The 18,894-nt window shown below is 40.6% G+C and overlaps 1 protein-coding gene across 2 annotated transcripts in view; it reads right to left on the bottom strand.

Annotated features, from left to right (window-relative positions):
- Positions 1-452: 452 nt before the first annotated feature.
- Positions 453-18,894, bottom strand: part of LOC127617789 (synapse differentiation-inducing gene protein 1-like) — a 56,142-nt gene continuing 37,700 nt past the window's right edge. The window contains exon 4 of one of the 2 annotated variants that reach the window (XM_052089862.1): positions 453-1,631. In XM_052089862.1, the coding sequence (XP_051945822.1) occupies positions 1,473-1,631 (159 nt within the window). In that variant the 3' untranslated portion in view covers positions 453-1,472. The remainder of the gene's footprint in view (positions 1,632-18,894) is intronic. The other variant, XR_007967377.1, reaches the window with a different exon arrangement.

The following is an 18,894-nucleotide window of genomic DNA, read 5'->3' as shown; positions in this document are numbered from 1 at the left end:
TCCTGCTCCGGCAACATGAGGGTTTCCTTAATTAAGCATTATTTTTGTCATTTTATCTCCATCTATAGAGAGAAGCCCACGCTGCTTTAGTTGGAAAGCTGAATACAGATCCTACCCTCAGTCCTACTTGCATGTTAAATACATGAATCAGCTTGAAGATGAGGTAGCTAATGTATCTGGAAGTCTAACGTTATGAAATATGTACAGGTGATTAGTGATTCAGTTAGCCCCTGGGAGCTACTGTACTGGCAGGAAAATTACAGGAAAGAGAACGGAGAAAGTCAAGAGACAAATGTTGCTGTCTGCTTTTAAAGGAATAAGTTGTCCATCCATCCTCCCATCCATCCTGTTTTTTTGTGAACACTGAGGAGTTGTTCCTGGATGACACATTATACTCATGTTACAAACTCAAAAAAGATAACCACCATGTTTGAATTAAAGACCACATTTAATTAGCATAAGCTTGCTGGCTAAAGGTGGTTCCCAGATTATGGGAGAAAATTTGACAGTTGTTACAGCTTTATACATTAACATTGAAACCGAAAGCATCAGGACGTATTTACAGAGACATTAAGATTGAATATTACAGCCCCACAAGAATGACTCCATCCATACATTCTGAAAAAAAAAAGTCCACGCACAGGTTTGAGCAATCCATCCATATGGCTTTGTTCATTTAGTGTCTGTAATATCAAAAGAGAGTCACATAACTTTAGATTCAGTAGCTCTTATTAAAAATGCTTGAAAGCACTGTGGCACTTCATATAGATAGTGTTCTCGATAAACATCACGCACCTCCAAAAAACATTCAATAAAACCACTGACTGTTTAGATATTTGACCAAATACCAAATAGTGTTTGTGACAATCTGAGATGAAAGTTAACATGAAACCCTGTTTGTAATTCATTTTACTACTGCAATCGGAAGTATTTGCAAGTGAAAAAGGATATTCAACAAAGGAAAATGTGGAATGGGACTTTTTTTTTTTTTTTTTTTACTATTATTATTATTATCCATTGGGAATTAATTGATAGTGAAAATTGGGCATGACTAAGTATGTTTTATACTGTTAAGAGAATTTTTGAACAACTTATATGTTGATTGCGAAATATGCTGTTTCTGTCTGTGTATTACCTAAGTAAATAGGGTCAATTTGGATTTCATTTTGACTTTAACTGGCAAATTTAATGTGAGTAGCATTAGATTTCCCCTTTCATAAACAGTGAGCATAACAAACAATACTGATGATGTCACATGATAGAAAAATGCTGAAAGGTGATCAGGTCGTTTACACAAATGACAATCTTCTAAATCAAATGGGGCAACTCTTAAAAGTGCAGGAGTGGAACACATTGCTGGTGAGTCCCATATCGTGACTGTTGCTTTTTTCCCCAGAGAGCTAAGCTGGCCTTGAAGTGAACCATTCTCTGTCCGTCTGCTGAAAGGTAAGATTGGGGTGTGCTTGGGAAGGCTACAAGTGATTGTTTTTGGAGAGGTATGCAATGAGAGCCACTGCCACACCCACGTAGATGCCAGTCCCAATGGTGATAGACAGCACAGCGAGGAAAAGCGCACGTCTGGAGCTGGAGCTGGCATGGTGGAAGTCCCCTTTAGTCACCGCTTTGTTTGTCTGTGTGAGAGACAAGAAGACACAAATAGCATATGTTGACACGTAAGACCACTGCAAGGTTATTAATGTTTTCCATTTCCACATTTTTTTATTCTAATACTGTTGTCCAATTTACTTGAAATGTAGGCAGCAAAAAAAATTTAATACTGCGATGATATTAATGTGCTTTAATGATAGTCACAACACTATTTTTGTGATCCTTCCTTGTTTTGCGACTAGCGACCATTAGGGCATTAAAACAGATTTAAAACAAACTTCAAACTTTTTTAGAGAGATTTATAACTTAGATTCTTAAACGCGTGTAAACTGCTGTAATAGTGTCTCTAATTGAAAGTACAGCAGCAAAAAAGACAATATTTGAGGGACCCCTCCTCCAAGAATCTAGTAGTGTCAATAGATCAAAATAAATAATCACAATTCATTTTTGATATCATAAGTTTCAGGAACTGTCAGTTTCTCTATTGGTTTTTAGCATTTTAATTATAAAAAACAATACTAATTATTTTGATATACCTTAGATAATTTTTAAGTCTTACAGTGCCCTTGAAAGATTGCTGAGGCCCCTTAAGTCCTAAGCATAATTCAGTGGTCTGCTTTGCTGATTGCTCCGCATACAGTATGCTTGATGCAAATTGCGTCATCAGCACAACCGCACGTCATGCCCTGCACTGCCTAGATTTACTTGGGTGCTTCTCATGTCTGAAATTGTTCTCATGTCTGTAACTCCACCCACTTAGGAAACTAGGAAAGGATGAAAGGAAATGAGGCCAGAGGAATCGAAGCATGTGTTTGTCAAATGAAATGTCCTTGCTCATTCGCGCGTCACTTTAGAACACGTTTTTGTGCAGTTAACTTTATGTTATCGAAACTTTCTTTTTAAATTAATGTTGTCATAATAAATCCAAATCATTCAAGATGCACTTTTGAAGAATGTGACAATTATGGTTTATTTAAACCGCAAAGGTGAAACTGAAATTAAAACTGTTATGATGCGAATGGGGAATAGTATTTATACATGTGTCAGTTGCTTCAACCACAAAGTCTTCCACATAGTATGCTGAAAACCCGCCTCACACTCAAAGCATGAATCCCTAGTGTAATTAATCTATTGATCATCTGGGTAATTGATCCACTGTTTTATTTAACTTTTTTGTTAAAAAAAAAAAGTTACATGTAATACCCCAAAAGTGCATTAAAAGTGTTGGCCATTAATCCAACCTGGTCATAGAGAAATGTGTATATTTTAGGCTACATCATGCCAAAAATCCAAGGTGCTCACATGGGGTATATGTCTAATATTAATAACGCTGGCTATTATAATGTGGTAATTTAAAAAACATAATCAAATTGTGGCTAGAAGAGCCTTAATCATGTACAACATTTATTTTTCCAAATTCCCAAGTTTTAAACACATTCACTATTCATAAATAACATTTTATTGCGTAATGGTTGAACGCATAGTGAAGGTAACTGTCAGGGTTGTGTGTGTTTTTCATGTTTTTCATGTCTTTTATTTTGAAAGTTTAGTTCCTGTTTCATGTCATGTGGTTCCAAGTCATGTGATTATCCTGTTTCCCTCATGTTCATATTCTTGTTGTTATTTCAGCTATGTCACTGGTTCATAGTCATTGTCTTGTTTTCTTGTTTATTAGTTCAGTCTTGTGATTGGTTGTCTTATTTACTTGTTACCCATGTCTGTGTATTTAAGCCTTCATGTTTGCCATTGTCTCTGGTCAGGTATTGTGAATATAACATTGTAGGACTGTTCATGTCAAGTTTAGTCAAGTCAAGTTCATGTTTTTGTATTTTGTTCATGTTTGGAGTTACGGGTTTTGGATTTCAAGATTGATAATAAACTGGATTTGGGTTCATCACACATCATCGTCTTCATCATCTGCCTGTCATTGTCAGCCCATCATTACAGAATACCTGACCGACTAAAATGAACCCATAATCCAGCTTCTTTGTTTATGCCAGGGTAATCGAACCCTGGAGGATTATGTCACTGAGTTTTGCGGTCTTTGCTACCTTGACGATTTTAATGAGATTGCCCTCAAGGACTGTTTTGCTTTGGACTGAATGAGCCAATCTCCACGTCATGCTCACTGAGCTAGCGCCAACTTTTGCCCCAGATCCTGTGTCTGCTCTATGCCATGTCACAGCCACGCCTCAGCCTGCTCCATGCCATGTCTCAGGCTCACCTCTGGTCAACTAGCCAACAATCACGTCTGCCATGGCCAATGAACCAGTGTTGCAAGTCTCGTCTGTCCCAGAGCCAGCATTTTAAACCTCATCCGTTCCAGAGCCATCTCACACTGGGCTATTTGAGTTGGAATTGTTTCCTGCCCTTATGCCCACCCTGAGTTCTCCTGATCGGCCAGTTCCCCCAAACAACCGGCTCGATCATCACCCTCTGGGAAATCCCAGACACTTAGAACTTTCGCACCTCCGACTCCACCTAGACCCTCCGAGCCCTGGACTTCGCCTTGTCTTGTCCTTCATTTGACATCACCTCGGCTGTGTTAACACGGCTTCACCATGGTCCTTCAGCCTGTCGGCTTTACTGTCCCTCGTCCTTCCAGTTCCTCCTTGGTCTTTCGGTCACCTGGCTCCATCTTGGCTCTCTGTCCTCTGGCTACGCCTTGTTTCTCTAATCTTTCAGCTCCACTGGGGACCTCCATCCCTATGTCTCCGCCTTGGTCCTCAGCCTCACCGGCTCTACTCTGGCCCTTCGCCTCAGTCTTCTGATCCCCCAGCTCTGCCTTGGTACTCCCTGCCTCTGGCTCCACCCTGGCCCTTCCTGTCTTCAGCTACTCTCCAGGTATCCAGTTCTCCATGGTTTCGCTCCTCGAGCCTCTCACAGCTCTGCCTTCCTTGGCTCTGCCCATCGAGTCTCTTATGGCTTCACCCCCCACGGACTCTGCCCTGGTCTCATGCTCCAAGCCATGTTTCACCAGACCACGCCCCACACCTTGTTTCACTATGTTTCCATGTCCTGCCACATAACCACGTCAAGTCACCACCGTCAACCCCCCTTTGAATTGACCTGATTGATATATAAAACAGAGAGAGTCTTTTCCAACCATTCCCTCGTGAAATCTGCTGAAGAAAAATATTAAATATTAAGGTAAAATATTTACCTCGGCCACTGATATTAATAATGCTTTTAAAGAATTCTATCTTGAGCTTTATAGTTCCACATCTTTAGATATTAGGATATTAGAAACTTTGTGGAACCATTAGTTCTTCCTAAATTGTCGGCCGAGCAAAACATTTTCTTCATTCTGAGATAACCTTGGAGGAGCTTGGCGAGGTCATTAAGGCCTTGCCTACAGGCAAGGCTCCGGGGCCAGATGGCTTTGCTGCTGAATTTTTTAGATCTTATGCTACAGAACTGTCGCTAGAAGTTTATACAGAATCCTTAAAGAATGGAAAGTTTCCACTAACCATATCACAAGCCCGGATCAGTTTGATTCTTAAAAAGGACAAAAATCCAAGTGAGTGTAAGAGTTACCACCCAAATTCCCTGATCCAGCTAGATGTTAAAATATTGTCAAAAATGTTGGCAAACCGATTGAGTACAGCTATGACATCTCTTATATATATATAGATCAGGTGGGGTTTATTCAGGGCTGTAACTTTTCTGATAACATTAGGTGTTTCATTAATGTCATATGAGCAGTGACGAACGATCAGTCTCCGGTCATTGCCATCTTGCTTGATGCCGAAAAAGCATTTGATATGGTAGAATGGGATTATGTTTTTAAGATTTTAGAAATGTATGGGTTTGGGAATACTTATATTTGGTGGATTAAGTTACTTTATAGACACTTTATAGATGGTAGCGGCGGTTCAAACAAATGGATTAATTTCAGATTATTTTACACTGGATAGGGACACCCGGCAGGGTTACCCTCTTTCCCCCTTATTGTTCTGTCTTGCCCTAGAACCATTAGCAGCCATAAGAAAGGAGGATGATTTTCCAGGGGTGGTGGTGGGAGGTGTGGCGCATTTACTGTATATTCATGCCGTGTGGGTGTAATCTGAGTACAAAATAATTTGTTACTGTAATCTCATTACTTTATTCAAAAAGTAGTTTAACATCTTTTTAAATTTATGTAATCAGATTGCAGTTACTGACTTCCAATTATGTTATTGTCTTACATTACTTGGTCTACACATTTCTTAAATTATATAATTTTTGTTCACTACATTCAAAATGAATGATATTCACGTGTACGTCTGTGTTTCTGTGACGGCTGAAGAATCAACTTGATGACGGGAATTCTGCATGTTATGTCCATGAGTTCCAGTGCAGTAGGATCGGCCATATTATGCCGACTCACTGACAAGCAGCATCTCCCATCAGACAATTTTGCATTGGCTCCTGCATGTTTACCTTCACTTGTGGTGTATCGCTATTTGCGCCCCTCTGTGGACATTTCACCCAAAAAGTAGCGCATAACTAGCTGCGACCACAATGAGCAAAAGGACACTATGTCGATCGCTTGTTTTTGAATTTTGTGGTGTCATGCCGGTTAATCCTGACCACTGTGAACACTAATTGGTCCAAAATTCATTCTCTTTACAGTCAATTTAACATCAAATATGTTGTGATTTGCTGTGATCCTGTGTCATAATTAGACAAATCGCTTGTCCCTGGAACTATCGCATCACGTCTGTTTAGGGCACAGTATTAGTTTTAGTGTATACAACAATAAGCCTGGTCTATTGAAAAGGAGCATCAGGAGTAAGATCGTATAAGAGAAATGCAGAGAGAAAGATTCCACAGAAGAAAACAGAGAAATGATTCATTGGCCACTCTCCAGCAGCTGACTGACAGAGAGCTGCACATGGTAAAGAGCTAGTGCATAAATAATAAGTGTGCATGACTCAGAGCTCTCCTACGGGGCCCAGCAGCCTTTGAAGTTTAGGAAATATTGCCAAGATTAAGGACAGATATTTTTGATTAATTCAATTACAGCTCAACACCTGATGCCATATTGTTTTCCTTCTCCTGCTCGCATACAGATGTTACTTCCTGACAGTCCTGAGATAGTGCTCCATCTATTATCTTGATGTATTGCATAATGGCGGTAACTGCATCCTGATAAAAGCTGGACTGTTTGTTTGTAGGCTTCTGTCTTTCATCTTTGCCTTTGTAAACATCCATCAAACAGACCGGCCCACAACAATAACCTGATGATGCTAATCATGTCATATTGAACTTGCCCTCACATTTAGCAGCCAATCATAATTCAGGTACTTCTGACCTAGTCAGCATGAGCTTGACCTAGATCAAAAATCGTAAATTAGCATTTTTTTGGGCTGGGTCAAAGGTTGGGCAATAATAAACATATTGAAAAAAAAGCATCCGCTTAACACATGGGTACATACAGTAGATGCGTCCTTAGAAAAGCCTTTATTGTAAGTTTACCTTGAACTGATTTATTCATTTATTGCATAATGGCTTGCTGTAGGCCAAAGATAGACTTATGATCAATGATATCAATGTATTGCCTTATATATATATATATATATATATATATATATATATATATATATATATATTTGACAACTGTATTTTGTGTTTACTCAGGTTGCCTTTAGTTTATGTTATATCTCTTTTGAATATCTTAAACAATTTAGTTAGAAAATACACAAAAACAGAAGAAATCAGAATCGGGCAAATACTTTTCCACAGCACTGTAAAATGAGAGAGAATAAGTTCGATAGACAGAGAAATACTGAAAGAAATTAAAATGAGCTTTTCACAAGGTGAGACCCACTTTAAACGCACACTTCCCCTTCATTGGTTCAACGCAAATGGCAGTGTTCTCACCTGCGCGCATTTGCTGAGCACATCAAAGGGAGCACAATCCATGCTTTAGGTTCCTTCTAAACTAAATTTCCAATAAGAATGACTTAAGGTGAGTTCTGACTAACCATTATAACCGTTCAGCCCTCTGAAGCTCTCACAATGGAGGGTAATTGTCTTTGAAGGGAATAGGGCATAGAGAATTTGAATGCGAAGAAAGTCATATTTTAAATGCAGGTGTTTTAAATTAGGTATCTTTGGATGTACAGCTCTGAGTTAATTTTTATGTTTAGTGTATTGTAATTCAAATAATTTATATATTGTGATCTTTTACTTGCTTGTTTCTCCTTCATCTGCATTGGACTTTCACAACGGCTCTAGCAGAAGGATCCAACTTCATGTTTCAGTTGGAAATACGTCAACACACCAAAGAAAACTGCGCTAGTCAAGGCACTTCTCAAGTACTTTAAGTAAAAATTACATAACACAGAAACAGATCTTGGTTGATATAAAGTTAGACATAAAAAAAGACATAACTTCCATGTCAGTGAGATTAATTCAGAAGCTTCTCTGACAGAAGAGTTTTTGATCCAGTTCATAAAAGTAATTAATTCAGCATCAGCATTACACTGGTCACGTGGTGCGTTTCGAGCTGTAGATTCATAAGATCCGGCTAATGAGTCATTTGTTCAGATATCGGACTACACTGATTGCACTGTATGTATGTTTTACGCGGTGTATTTAAAAGAACTGGCTCAAAGGGTCATTTGTATGCAAATACTACACTTGTAGCACTGTAGATTCAATAGTTAGATTCAACACTTAATCCTAAATATTAAACTTTGGCGTGTAGCTCGTGCCACATCTTTTGGGCTATAGGCATGAATGATACCTAAAATCTTGCAGATTGTTGAGGAGAGGTGAGCTATCACTTTTACTAATTTTACTTTTCAAGCAGTCAGATGTTTTCTAAGCAATCGTCAATTTTCACTTGGTGGACAATATAACAGGCAAAAAATTCCAGAGATTTTCACTGAATAAGGGACACGAGCCATATCAAAATATCGCCTATAGCGACCACCAAGAACACCCCTGCATCCTCCCTAGCAACATACTAAAAATAACAGAAATACCTTAGTACCCACATAGTAATCATCTGGCAACCAGCCACAACACCATAGTATAGGTGGCAAATTTTGCATGGGCAAGAACAACTGACATTTTCTTAAGAAAATCTAAACCTATATTTTTTAAATCTAACAGTTTCTCTTGTTGAAATACCTAAGTATAGCAAAGCCTTCATGGTTCTATTTCATTCACAGTTAGTGCCAAACAAGGGCCTTGTAATGTATAAATCAGAACTGTTATGTCATTTTTCGCAAGGTTGAGTACAATTTAGTTCTGCTTTTTCCCATAGAGAATACAATAAATCCATCACAGAAGACGTCATCTAATAAAACTGTCACTGGAATTACCATAATGCATTGTTTGAAAAGCAAGTCCACTGGTAAGCTCTGAGCCCTCATTGGTACAGAGGAGTGTCTCGAGTAGATGGTTCCCTTTAGGCTTGCAATACAAACCATGTTAACATGATTTATGTAATGCTTTCTGTCAGGATATAAATTTTAGCCCCACATGCAGTCCAGCAGCGAACCAGAATGTTGTTATGTCCAGTTGTGTTGTTTTTCTGGCCTACATCTTGAATGTTCTTAAAGGGATAGTTCACCATCATTTACTCACCCTCATGCCATTTTTTTATTCTCCTAAACACAAACAAGTGTTTTTAGAAGAATATTTAAGCCCTCACAATGTAAGTGAATGGGTACAAAAATTCTGAAATTCCAAAAGCACATAAAGGCAGTATAAAAGTGATCAAGTGGTTTAATCCATGTCTTCTGAAGCAATATGATTAGTGAATGTGAGAAAGTGATCAATATTTAATTTCTTTTTACTATAAATCTCCACTTTCACTTTCGCATTCTACTTTTGTTTTTGGTGATTTACTTTCTTTTTGCATATCGGCACCTACTGGACATTCAGGAGAATTTATAGTAAAAAAAAGACTGGACATTGTGTCTAATTGGTCAGGTACAAAAATTCTACTGTTTTTACTTTGTATATTTTCGATTCAATTCAAATTACTCTGTCATTATTGAGGCCTTTAATGTCTCATTTACTCTCAGCGAGAAAATGGTTACAGAGAATGTTGAAGGACAATAGAGCCTTTCCATTATATCATATTCTGAGTGTTTCAGCTTCATGAAAAAACTGTAAATCCTCTCAATAAGCTTAGAGCTGACAGTTAATTTCACAAGTGTAAACAAATGTAATCTTCTTAGATATGGATGAAATGTAAAACTTACTTTATCCTTCAGAAGAGAAACCGCACATCACCCTATGGAACAAATGTCTGTTTTGTGTAAGTTAAACTGGGATACAAATAATAGTCATAATAGTTATACATTTTCAATGACCATGTTTACATGCAGGTAATTATTCTGAAAGAGCTCTACAGCTATTGGAATAATCGTAATAATGATCCAAGATGGCGGCGCGGTAGCACGCAGCGGCCACTCCGGATCCAAAATGGTGCTATTTTTGTCACTTAGCCCGACTTTTACGGCACATGGCCATCGGAGCAACCGGTGTTTGTGTCTACCATCGCCAGACACTGCTAAAATATAAGATTCATGCAACAACCAAGCTGCATGATGATCTGCGGGAGTTGCTACGCAAACTCTGCTTGCTGCGGAGACCAAGACTCCAGGTGGCCGGGGGAGGGGATGTCGTAAGCGGTGTGCGAGGAAGTGAAAGCATGGCAAGAGGGTGGGGGGTCCATGCTAGGCTAAAAACAAACCCTAGCCGGCCGGCTCTCCCGTCTAGCCTGCTCTCAAATGTTTGCTCCCTGGAAAATAAACTGGACTACATCCGACTCCAGCAGACTACGCAGAGTGAGCTTAGAGACTGTTGCGTCTTTGTTTTCAAGGAGAATTGGCTCAGCGACAGAGTTCCGAATGCCGCCATTCAGCTAGACGGGCTCACCTCGTTTCGTGCTGACAGAAATGCAGATTTGTGCGGTAAGACTTGCAGTGGTGGCTTGTGTGTTTACATCAACACAGAATGGTGCAATAACTCTATGCTAGTCTCTAGTTTCTGCTCATCGCTGGTGGAGCTTGTGACTGTTAGATGCAGACCTTTTTATTTACCACGGGAATTCACCACTGTTATTATAACCAGAGTTTACATTCCCCCCAGCGCTAACGCTAAGGAAGCGCTCTGCGAACTGTATGGGGCTATGAGCGAACTGCAGAACACTCACCCTGACGGACTGTTAATTGTCGCCGGAGATCTCAAGACAGTGCTCCCTAAATTCCATCAGTATGTGGACTTTGCAACGAGAGGGGCGAACGCGCTTGATCTTGTTTACACAAACATCCCAGGCGCGTACCGGGCGGTGCCCCACCCCCACCTCGGCTACTAAGACAACATCTCTGTTATGCTAATTCCAGCATACAGACCGCTCCAGAAGCAGGTGAAAACCTGGCCAGCAGGAGCCATCTCTGCTCTTCAGGACTGTTTTGAGTGTACACAGCATCAGTGACCAGCTACATCAGCAAATGCATTGATGATGTCACCTTCTCCAAGACAATCACCACATGCTCCAACCAGAAGCTGTGGATGACTGCGGAGGTGCGTTCGCTGCTGAGGACTCGAGACTCCGCTTCAGAGCAGGCGACAAGGCTGCCCGAAGAACAGTGAGGGCCAAATTGTCCCGGGCCATCAGAGAGGCAAAGCATGCACGCGCCCTGTGAATCCACAGTCACTTCCAGCACAGTGCGACATGCGTCGCATTTGGCAGGGCATCCAGGCCATCACCAACTACAGGACAACATCAGTTGCCTCTGACAAAGATGCCTCCCTTCCAGATGCGCTGAACGACTTCTACGCTAGGTTTGAAGCACAGAACGACGTGGTGGCGAGGAAGACCACCCCTCCTCCCAACGACCAGGTGCTCTGTCTTACCACAGCTGATGTAAGGAAAACTCTACATAGAGTCAACCCACGGAAGGCTGCTGGACCAGACAACATTCCTGGCAGAGTGCTCAGAGGATGTGCAGACCAGCTGGCAGATGTTCTTACCAACATCTTCAACATCTCTCTGAGCAGCACCGTCATTCCAATGTGCTTCAAGGCCACCACCATCGTCCCCATGCCAAAGAAGTCTTCAGTGTCCTGCCTCAACGACTACCGCCCCATGCTTCAAGAGGCTCGTCATGAGGCTCATTAAGACCCACTGCAGTTTGCGTATCGTCCAAACCGTTCAACAGACGACGCCATCGCCACCACCCTCCATCTGGCCCTCACCCACCTAGATAAAAAGGACTCATACGTTCGAATGCTGATCATAGACTTCAGCTCAGCATTCAACACAATCACTCCTCAGCACCTGATTGGAAAGATGAACCTGCTGGGCCTGTACACCTCCCTCTGTAACTGGATCCTTGACTTCCTGACTGGGAAACCTCAGTCAGTCCAAATTGGGAACAGCATCTCCACCACCACCACACTAAGCACTGGGGCCCCCCAGGGCGGTGTGCTCAGTCCACTGCTGTTCACTCTGCTGACTCACGACTGTGCAGCAATGAACAGCTCGAACCACATCATTAAGTTTGCTGATGACACGACCATGGTGGGTCTCATCAGCAAGAACGACGAGTCAGCATACAGAGAGGAGGTGCAGCAGCTAACGGACTGGTGTAGAGCCAACAACCTGTCCTGAGTTGCACTTTAATTATTGTCATTTTATACCTGGCTGCTACCTCAATAACTGCTGTGCATAGAACACTATCTCATAGTATGTTATGTTTATATTTGGCATTTTTAGAAACTTTTTGCACTACTGTGTACTGGTCGGGGCTGCACTGTCTCTCACTGTGCCTATTGTCCTGTTAATTTTTTTTTAATTTATTGTACTGTCCCATACTTTTTGTCTCATGTGGTTCTGTGTTTGTCCTATGTTGTTTTATGTAGCACCATGGTCCTGGAATGTTGTCTTGTTTCACTATGTACTGTACTAACTGTATATGGTTGAACAACAATAAAAACCACTTGACTTGACTTGTATGGAAACACCCAAAATTCTCAATCTGGCCATTTACTATGCTGCATTTTAAGTCATTCTGAACAGTATTTTATCATCTCATCAGTTCTCATTCATGTAATTGACAAGAGTGCATTGAATAACAAAATGTAGGTCATGTGACTGTTACAAATACAGGCCATATGAAGTTTCTTTTCAAATATGTTATTTAAAAAAGTTTTCTCCTCACTCCAAGAATGTGTTGCATTCAATAGCTTTAATTTTCTCAACTGTCTGTGTCTAATATGACCCAGAATTACATTTGTTTGGACATGCACAAATACAAAGAACTATTAATTTACAGTGTACAGTATATTCTGTAATATAGTGTTTACATGACTCAAATTCAGATTAATACAAGCATGCTGGCTGTCGCCAATTTCTAGAAACTTGAATATTGCCTTAATCGGGTCATGGAAATCAAATTCACAAGTGTAAATGGCACTCACATATTTGGAATATGATCAAATTCTAATTCATATTGGAACATTCTTGTGCATGTTTCTTTCTTCCCAATTTGGAATGCCCAATTCTCAATGCACTCTAAGTCCTCATGGTGGCGTAGTGACTCGCCTCAATCAGTGTGGCGGAGGATGAATCTCAGTTGTAGCGCGTGAGGAGTCCCACACTATTCTCCCCGGTATCCACGCACAACTCACCACGCACCCCACCAAGAGCGAAAACCACATTTTAGTGATCACGAGGAGGTTACCCCATGTGACTCTATCCTCCCTAGCAACCGGGCCAATTTATTTGCTTAGGAGACCTGGCTGGAGTCACTCAGCACGCCCTGGATTTGAACTCTCAACTCCAGGGGTGGTAGCCAGCGTCAATACTTGATGAGCTACCCAGGCCCCATCCTTGTGCATGTTTCTTGTGCAGCTACTATTACTTAAGTATGGCCTTGGCTGACCATAACAATTTGAAAACTCTCCTAATCCTGAGGATTGGATTGGTGTAAATCTCATTTCTTTTTCATCAATTTTCTTTTCAATTTCTTTCAAACAGCGCTTGGGTAAAGTTGGGACAATAACTAAGGTCAATTTCCAAACACAGTGAGAGCAAGACAACAAAATGTAATTAATCTGTGCTTAATACCATAATTTCACAAAATCACCAAACATTCACACAGATGTGCATGTTTGCGGCCTCGAATGCACTTTTACTTGGACATCAGCTCTGGTCAGTGTAGGACATTTCTCACACTAGTTAATCATTTCACGTTCACATTTAGCAGATAAAGAGGTAGGAATTGGACCCAATTCTTTTTCTTGCGTGACCTCAATCATACACATATTCACCATGTATCTTCTATTTTTATATTACATTATAGTATATTATTTTATATATTATTTATTTTCACTTGTTGAACAGTAAACCGTACAACTTTGCAAGTGAGCAAAGCTACATAAATAAATTTGAAACATGGTCATTACAAAAAAATACTAAATTACATAAATTTAGAGTTTGAATATACAGTATGTAATAAAAAAATTAAAATATGAAAATATGGTTCAACATTTAATCTCTCATGCTCTGAAAGCCCGGATCTTTGCTTTGTCATTGAAACTGCACACCTTTACAGCAAGTGGATTATTTCTACTTCCCTACTTGTGCTCCTATGAACAGCGTATCCTTCTGTTTGATATTGTGTGTTGTGTTGTATTGTGTTTCTATTGGTGAAAATAAAAAACTACAAGAGCCTTTTGCTTAATGACATCTTTATTAATTTTGCAAATTAAAACACAAGCAATATATACCTATTTGATTGGCAAGAGTGTTGTTTTGCTTAAGCTGAGCTTGTTGAGACTGACTGTGTTCACTGTGAGCGTATGAAAATCAAGACGCTTTGCACTCTGCACGCTTTTGTTCTGAAAGCTGAAGCTGTTCCCCTCTCTGCCTACTATACACCTGCAGCATTTGAGAAAATGCACAAGAGAGGCATGCAATGATGTGAATTAGAGCTCTCCTGTTCAGTGAGCCTGTGGTGATTTGCGGCTCGCTCCAGCACGCTGCTATCGTTTAGGTTCGGTGTTTGTGAAGATGTATTTTTTTGCTGGGCTTTAAAAAGTGAGACATGTACACGCTCAGGTGAGGTGCTAAGCTAATCTTCTTCTAGATTTCCCAGCCAGTAACGAGAGCATGACATCTCGTTTGTCTGACTGAATGATTTGTATCAGTGGACCTGGGCATTGCAGATTTTCATATATAAAATAGCCCCTTGCCACAGGCCACTCTTGACATCCACCTTAGAAGGGGCGGCGCCTCAGTTCACTGTTCTTCCTTCAGCTTGTCCTTGGCTCCAGGCACATCCATGCATGGCTCAGCCTGTTTGACAGACATTTCAGCCTGGATGAAAGAACACCACCTGCAACTTAACCTAGCGATGACTGAGCTCCTCGTCTTTCCAGTCAACCCTGCTGTTGAACACAACATCACCATTCAGCTGGGTATAACTACAGTAACGCCTTCCTAAACGGTCAGAAATCTAGGGGTAACCATCGATAAACAACTCAATTTCACATACCACATCTCAAAGACAGCACGATCATGTAGATTTACACTCTTCAATATCAGCAAAATAAGACCCTTCCTCTCTGAACTTGCCACACAACTTTTTGTTCAGTCACTTGTCATAACTAGACTGGAAAAGAAGCCAATAAGTGCCTAACATAGATGGGAACTATGTTAGGCACTTATATGGGAAATTCTAGGCAAATAGTAACTACTTAGAAGATGCTAAAATATAACAAAGTTTTGATTTATTTTGGATTTTTATAGTCACAACATAATTCCCATAGTTCCATTTATGTTATTCCATAGTTTTAATGACTTTACTATTATACTAAAAAGTGAAAAACAAAAAAAGAAAACATTTTGACTGGTAGTATATATACTTATTGCACTCTAATCTGTCTTGGATACTACTATTCTTATGCTAGAGAAACTTTGTAATACAGCACTGATTGGACTACTGTCTCCTTAAGATGAATCGCTTATGACGTATTATTCCTCTTTTTTAAGTCGCTTTGGATAAAAGCATCTGCCAAATTAATAAATGCAAATGTAAATGTTCAACATGCCAGGCAAGATGTTTTATTCCATGAGCGTCCATGCTGTATGCACACTTCAGGGTGACTTTTATACATGCATATATATATAATAAAGGCAATTCTCCCTACATTCTTCCCCATTCAAAATGCCAGAGAAGATGTGTAATTCCTTGAGCGTCCCTGCTGTAGCAACTTCAGGGTGTTTATATACATGCCTGGATATAAAACAGGCAAAACCTTATTTACTTTCATTCAATCGACCGCAGTAGCGAAGGCACAGGGGTCTCCTTCCGCTGTGCTTCTGATTACAGTCACCACAAGTATGCCAAGAGCGCCAACTAGTGGTTACATGTTGCACTACAGGAAAGAGCCATGCATTCATTCCTCCATCTGGCGGATTGGCAGCAGTTGCAAAACGTTTCGAAATGGGTAATTCGAATGATAGAGCATGGTTATATCACGGCGGCTTGCCTACCATTCTGGATTTGAGACATTTAAATTCCACTCTAATGAAATGTCAATTCAGAATGTTGACACAAAAACAAATAATGTCACAAGTACAGCCAGGGGACTGGTTTGTGACAATAGATTTGAAGGACACTTATTTCCAGGGGCCTGGGTAGCTCAGTGAGTAAAGACGCTGACTACCACCCCTGGAGTTTGCAAGTTCGAATCCCAGGGCGTGCTGAGTGACTCCATCCAGGTCTCCTAAGCAATCAAATTTGCTAGGGAGGGTAAAGTCACATGTGGTAACCAACTTGTGGTCACCATAATATGTTTAGCTCTCGGTGGGGCGCGTGGTGAGTTGTGTGTGCATGCCGCGGTGGATGGTGTTAAGCCTCCACAAGTGCCATGTCTCCACAGTAAAGCGCTCAACAAGCCATGTGATAAAATGTGCGGGTTGACGATCTCAGACATGGAGGCAACTGAGATTCATCCTCCGCCACCCCGATGGAGGTGAGTCACTATGCCTGGCTCAGCCTGTTTGGCAGACATTTCAGCCTGGATGAAGGAACACCACCTGCAACTTACAAAGCAAACCAATTTTGCATCCTTCCGTTTGGATAAAGGGTGGTTAAGTCCACATAGCTTAATTCTCACCCTCTGTGGGGCAGTTCATACAAAACTCGTCCTTATGCTATAAAGGCTAGACACAGCACCACAAGACCATAACCCAGGTGTTGAAACATGTCTAAAACGTACTCCGGCACCACGCACTTTCACGAAATGCATTGATGCAGCTCTGACGCCCTTGAGGCTTCAAGGCATCCGCGTTTTGAGTTATCTTGATGATTGGTAAGTGTTAGCTCACTCAGAGAGTCTGGACAAGAGCGAGTGAACTTAAGGCCCATGTATACTTCAGTTTGCGAGTTCAAGCTCATGCACAGTTGTGTGCGCACAGCTTTGAAATTCTACCTCACGAGGATGAGCGTGAATGGACACATTCGACACATGTGCAGTACAATTGCTTTGTTACACACTACCAGACATTAGAGGGCAGCACGTGTTGTGTCATTTACAGGACATCCACTATGAAGGATTAAAAAAAACTGAGGATCCGCCATTAGAGGAACCAAGAACCACAACAAAATGATGGAGAAAGATATGTTCTTCGACTACTGCTTGACAGTACAGCCCAACTGTGTGTATTGCCACCTAGTGGACTCTTCTATCTGAACAGTCAACTTTGCGCATGCGCTTTTGTCCACGCATAGTCCATGCGGACAGAAAAATAGTTGCCCACTCCTGTTATAGAACATGCTAAACTTAAATCTATTTGTTACAATGTAAAAGTAAATGTACATGGTTCCTAACAGGGGAAACAAACACCTTCTACACAAATACATTATACTCAAATTATAATGAAAACTGTTGCGTTAAATTATAGAAGTGTTTAAAATTCTACACTGTGGCGTGAAGAAGCATTTTCACTTGTGAATCTTACTGTACATTTGCTACAAAAGAAAAAAAAATGCTGAATCAACAAAAATGGAGAACACATAAATATAATACAAATAACAGTGAAATGCTTTACAGTGTGTTGGTCAAGTCGTCTTTTGATCTCAAGTTGTATTATATTTTGATCAATGTTATTGCTTTGGATGTGAGTGATTTTGGATTCAAAACCCTTCACCCTTCGTGTATACAAATTTTTAACAACTAAGCAAAATCGTTACTGCAAATCAGTGTATCTAGGAAGAAACGGGTGAGCAGTTGATACCATTCTTTGAAACCGAGATAGGACCACGCCGTGGTACAGAAGTGGAATGCTCGTCTATATGCGGGGGTGCGTGGTCTCGTGCTGCTCTTGTATATGCTGCCTCTACAAGCCCGCAACTGACTTTAGTGAAGCATAATAATTTGAAATATTTTTTAACAAGTACACTTGCTAAATAGAGATGGAATGTGTCAAATGGATCAAACAAAAACTGCAACAGATAATACAATAAAGGGGATGGATTGACAAACAAGCATTTTTTATTTATTTTTAATCGAAGATGCCGGAACGCCACTCCAGACCGTATTGGCCCAATTTAACCCCCTGGTTGATACCATTCTAAATGCTAGAGCTCCATCAACAAGGAGGCTATATATGTTTAAGTGTCATTTTTTTATTTAATTTTTTTTCCCCGCTTCTTGGTGTATAGCGCAAAGTGAAAATCCAGTTCACTACCATGTCGGTACAGTGCTGGAATTTTTTGCAGGAGCATTTCGGGCCTGGGTTACCCCGAAAATGCTTCAAATCTACGTTTCCACTATAGTGGCAGAACATGTGGTTATCAATGAAGTCTCGGTTTGTAGGCTTTCTCTTGTTTTATGTGTGGGGTACAACCTTTTCGTCCTGTCCACGTTCCTTTATGGGATTTATCTGTTGTGTTAGGGGTGCTCTCGGGTGCCCTGTTCAAGCCCTTGACAACAGTTATTGGTACGTTTTTGACTCCTAAGACAGCCATGCTAGTGGCATTTGCATCGTTTATGAGAGTTAGTGATTTGAATACTCTGTCGATCAATCCCTTATGTATGGATTTTGCACCTGGGAGTTCAGAAGTTGTGTTAAGACCTCATTTGGGCTATTTGCCCATGCTTAGTTCTACCTCATTTCACTAGCAGACCATTAATTTATAGTCCTTCTCTCCTCCCCATTTAAGTCAAATGAGCTTGAAAGGTTACATATGCTTTGCCCAGTTCGGGCTCTGTGAGTTTATGTTGACTGTACTAGCCAATGGCATAAGTCAGAGCAGTTGTTTTTGT

This window comes from Xyrauchen texanus, chromosome 24, assembly GCF_025860055.1.
Source record: "Xyrauchen texanus isolate HMW12.3.18 chromosome 24, RBS_HiC_50CHRs, whole genome shotgun sequence".
Lineage (NCBI taxonomy): Eukaryota > Metazoa > Chordata > Actinopteri > Cypriniformes > Catostomidae > Xyrauchen > Xyrauchen texanus.
This window is presented reverse-complemented; position numbering and strand designations above follow the sequence as displayed.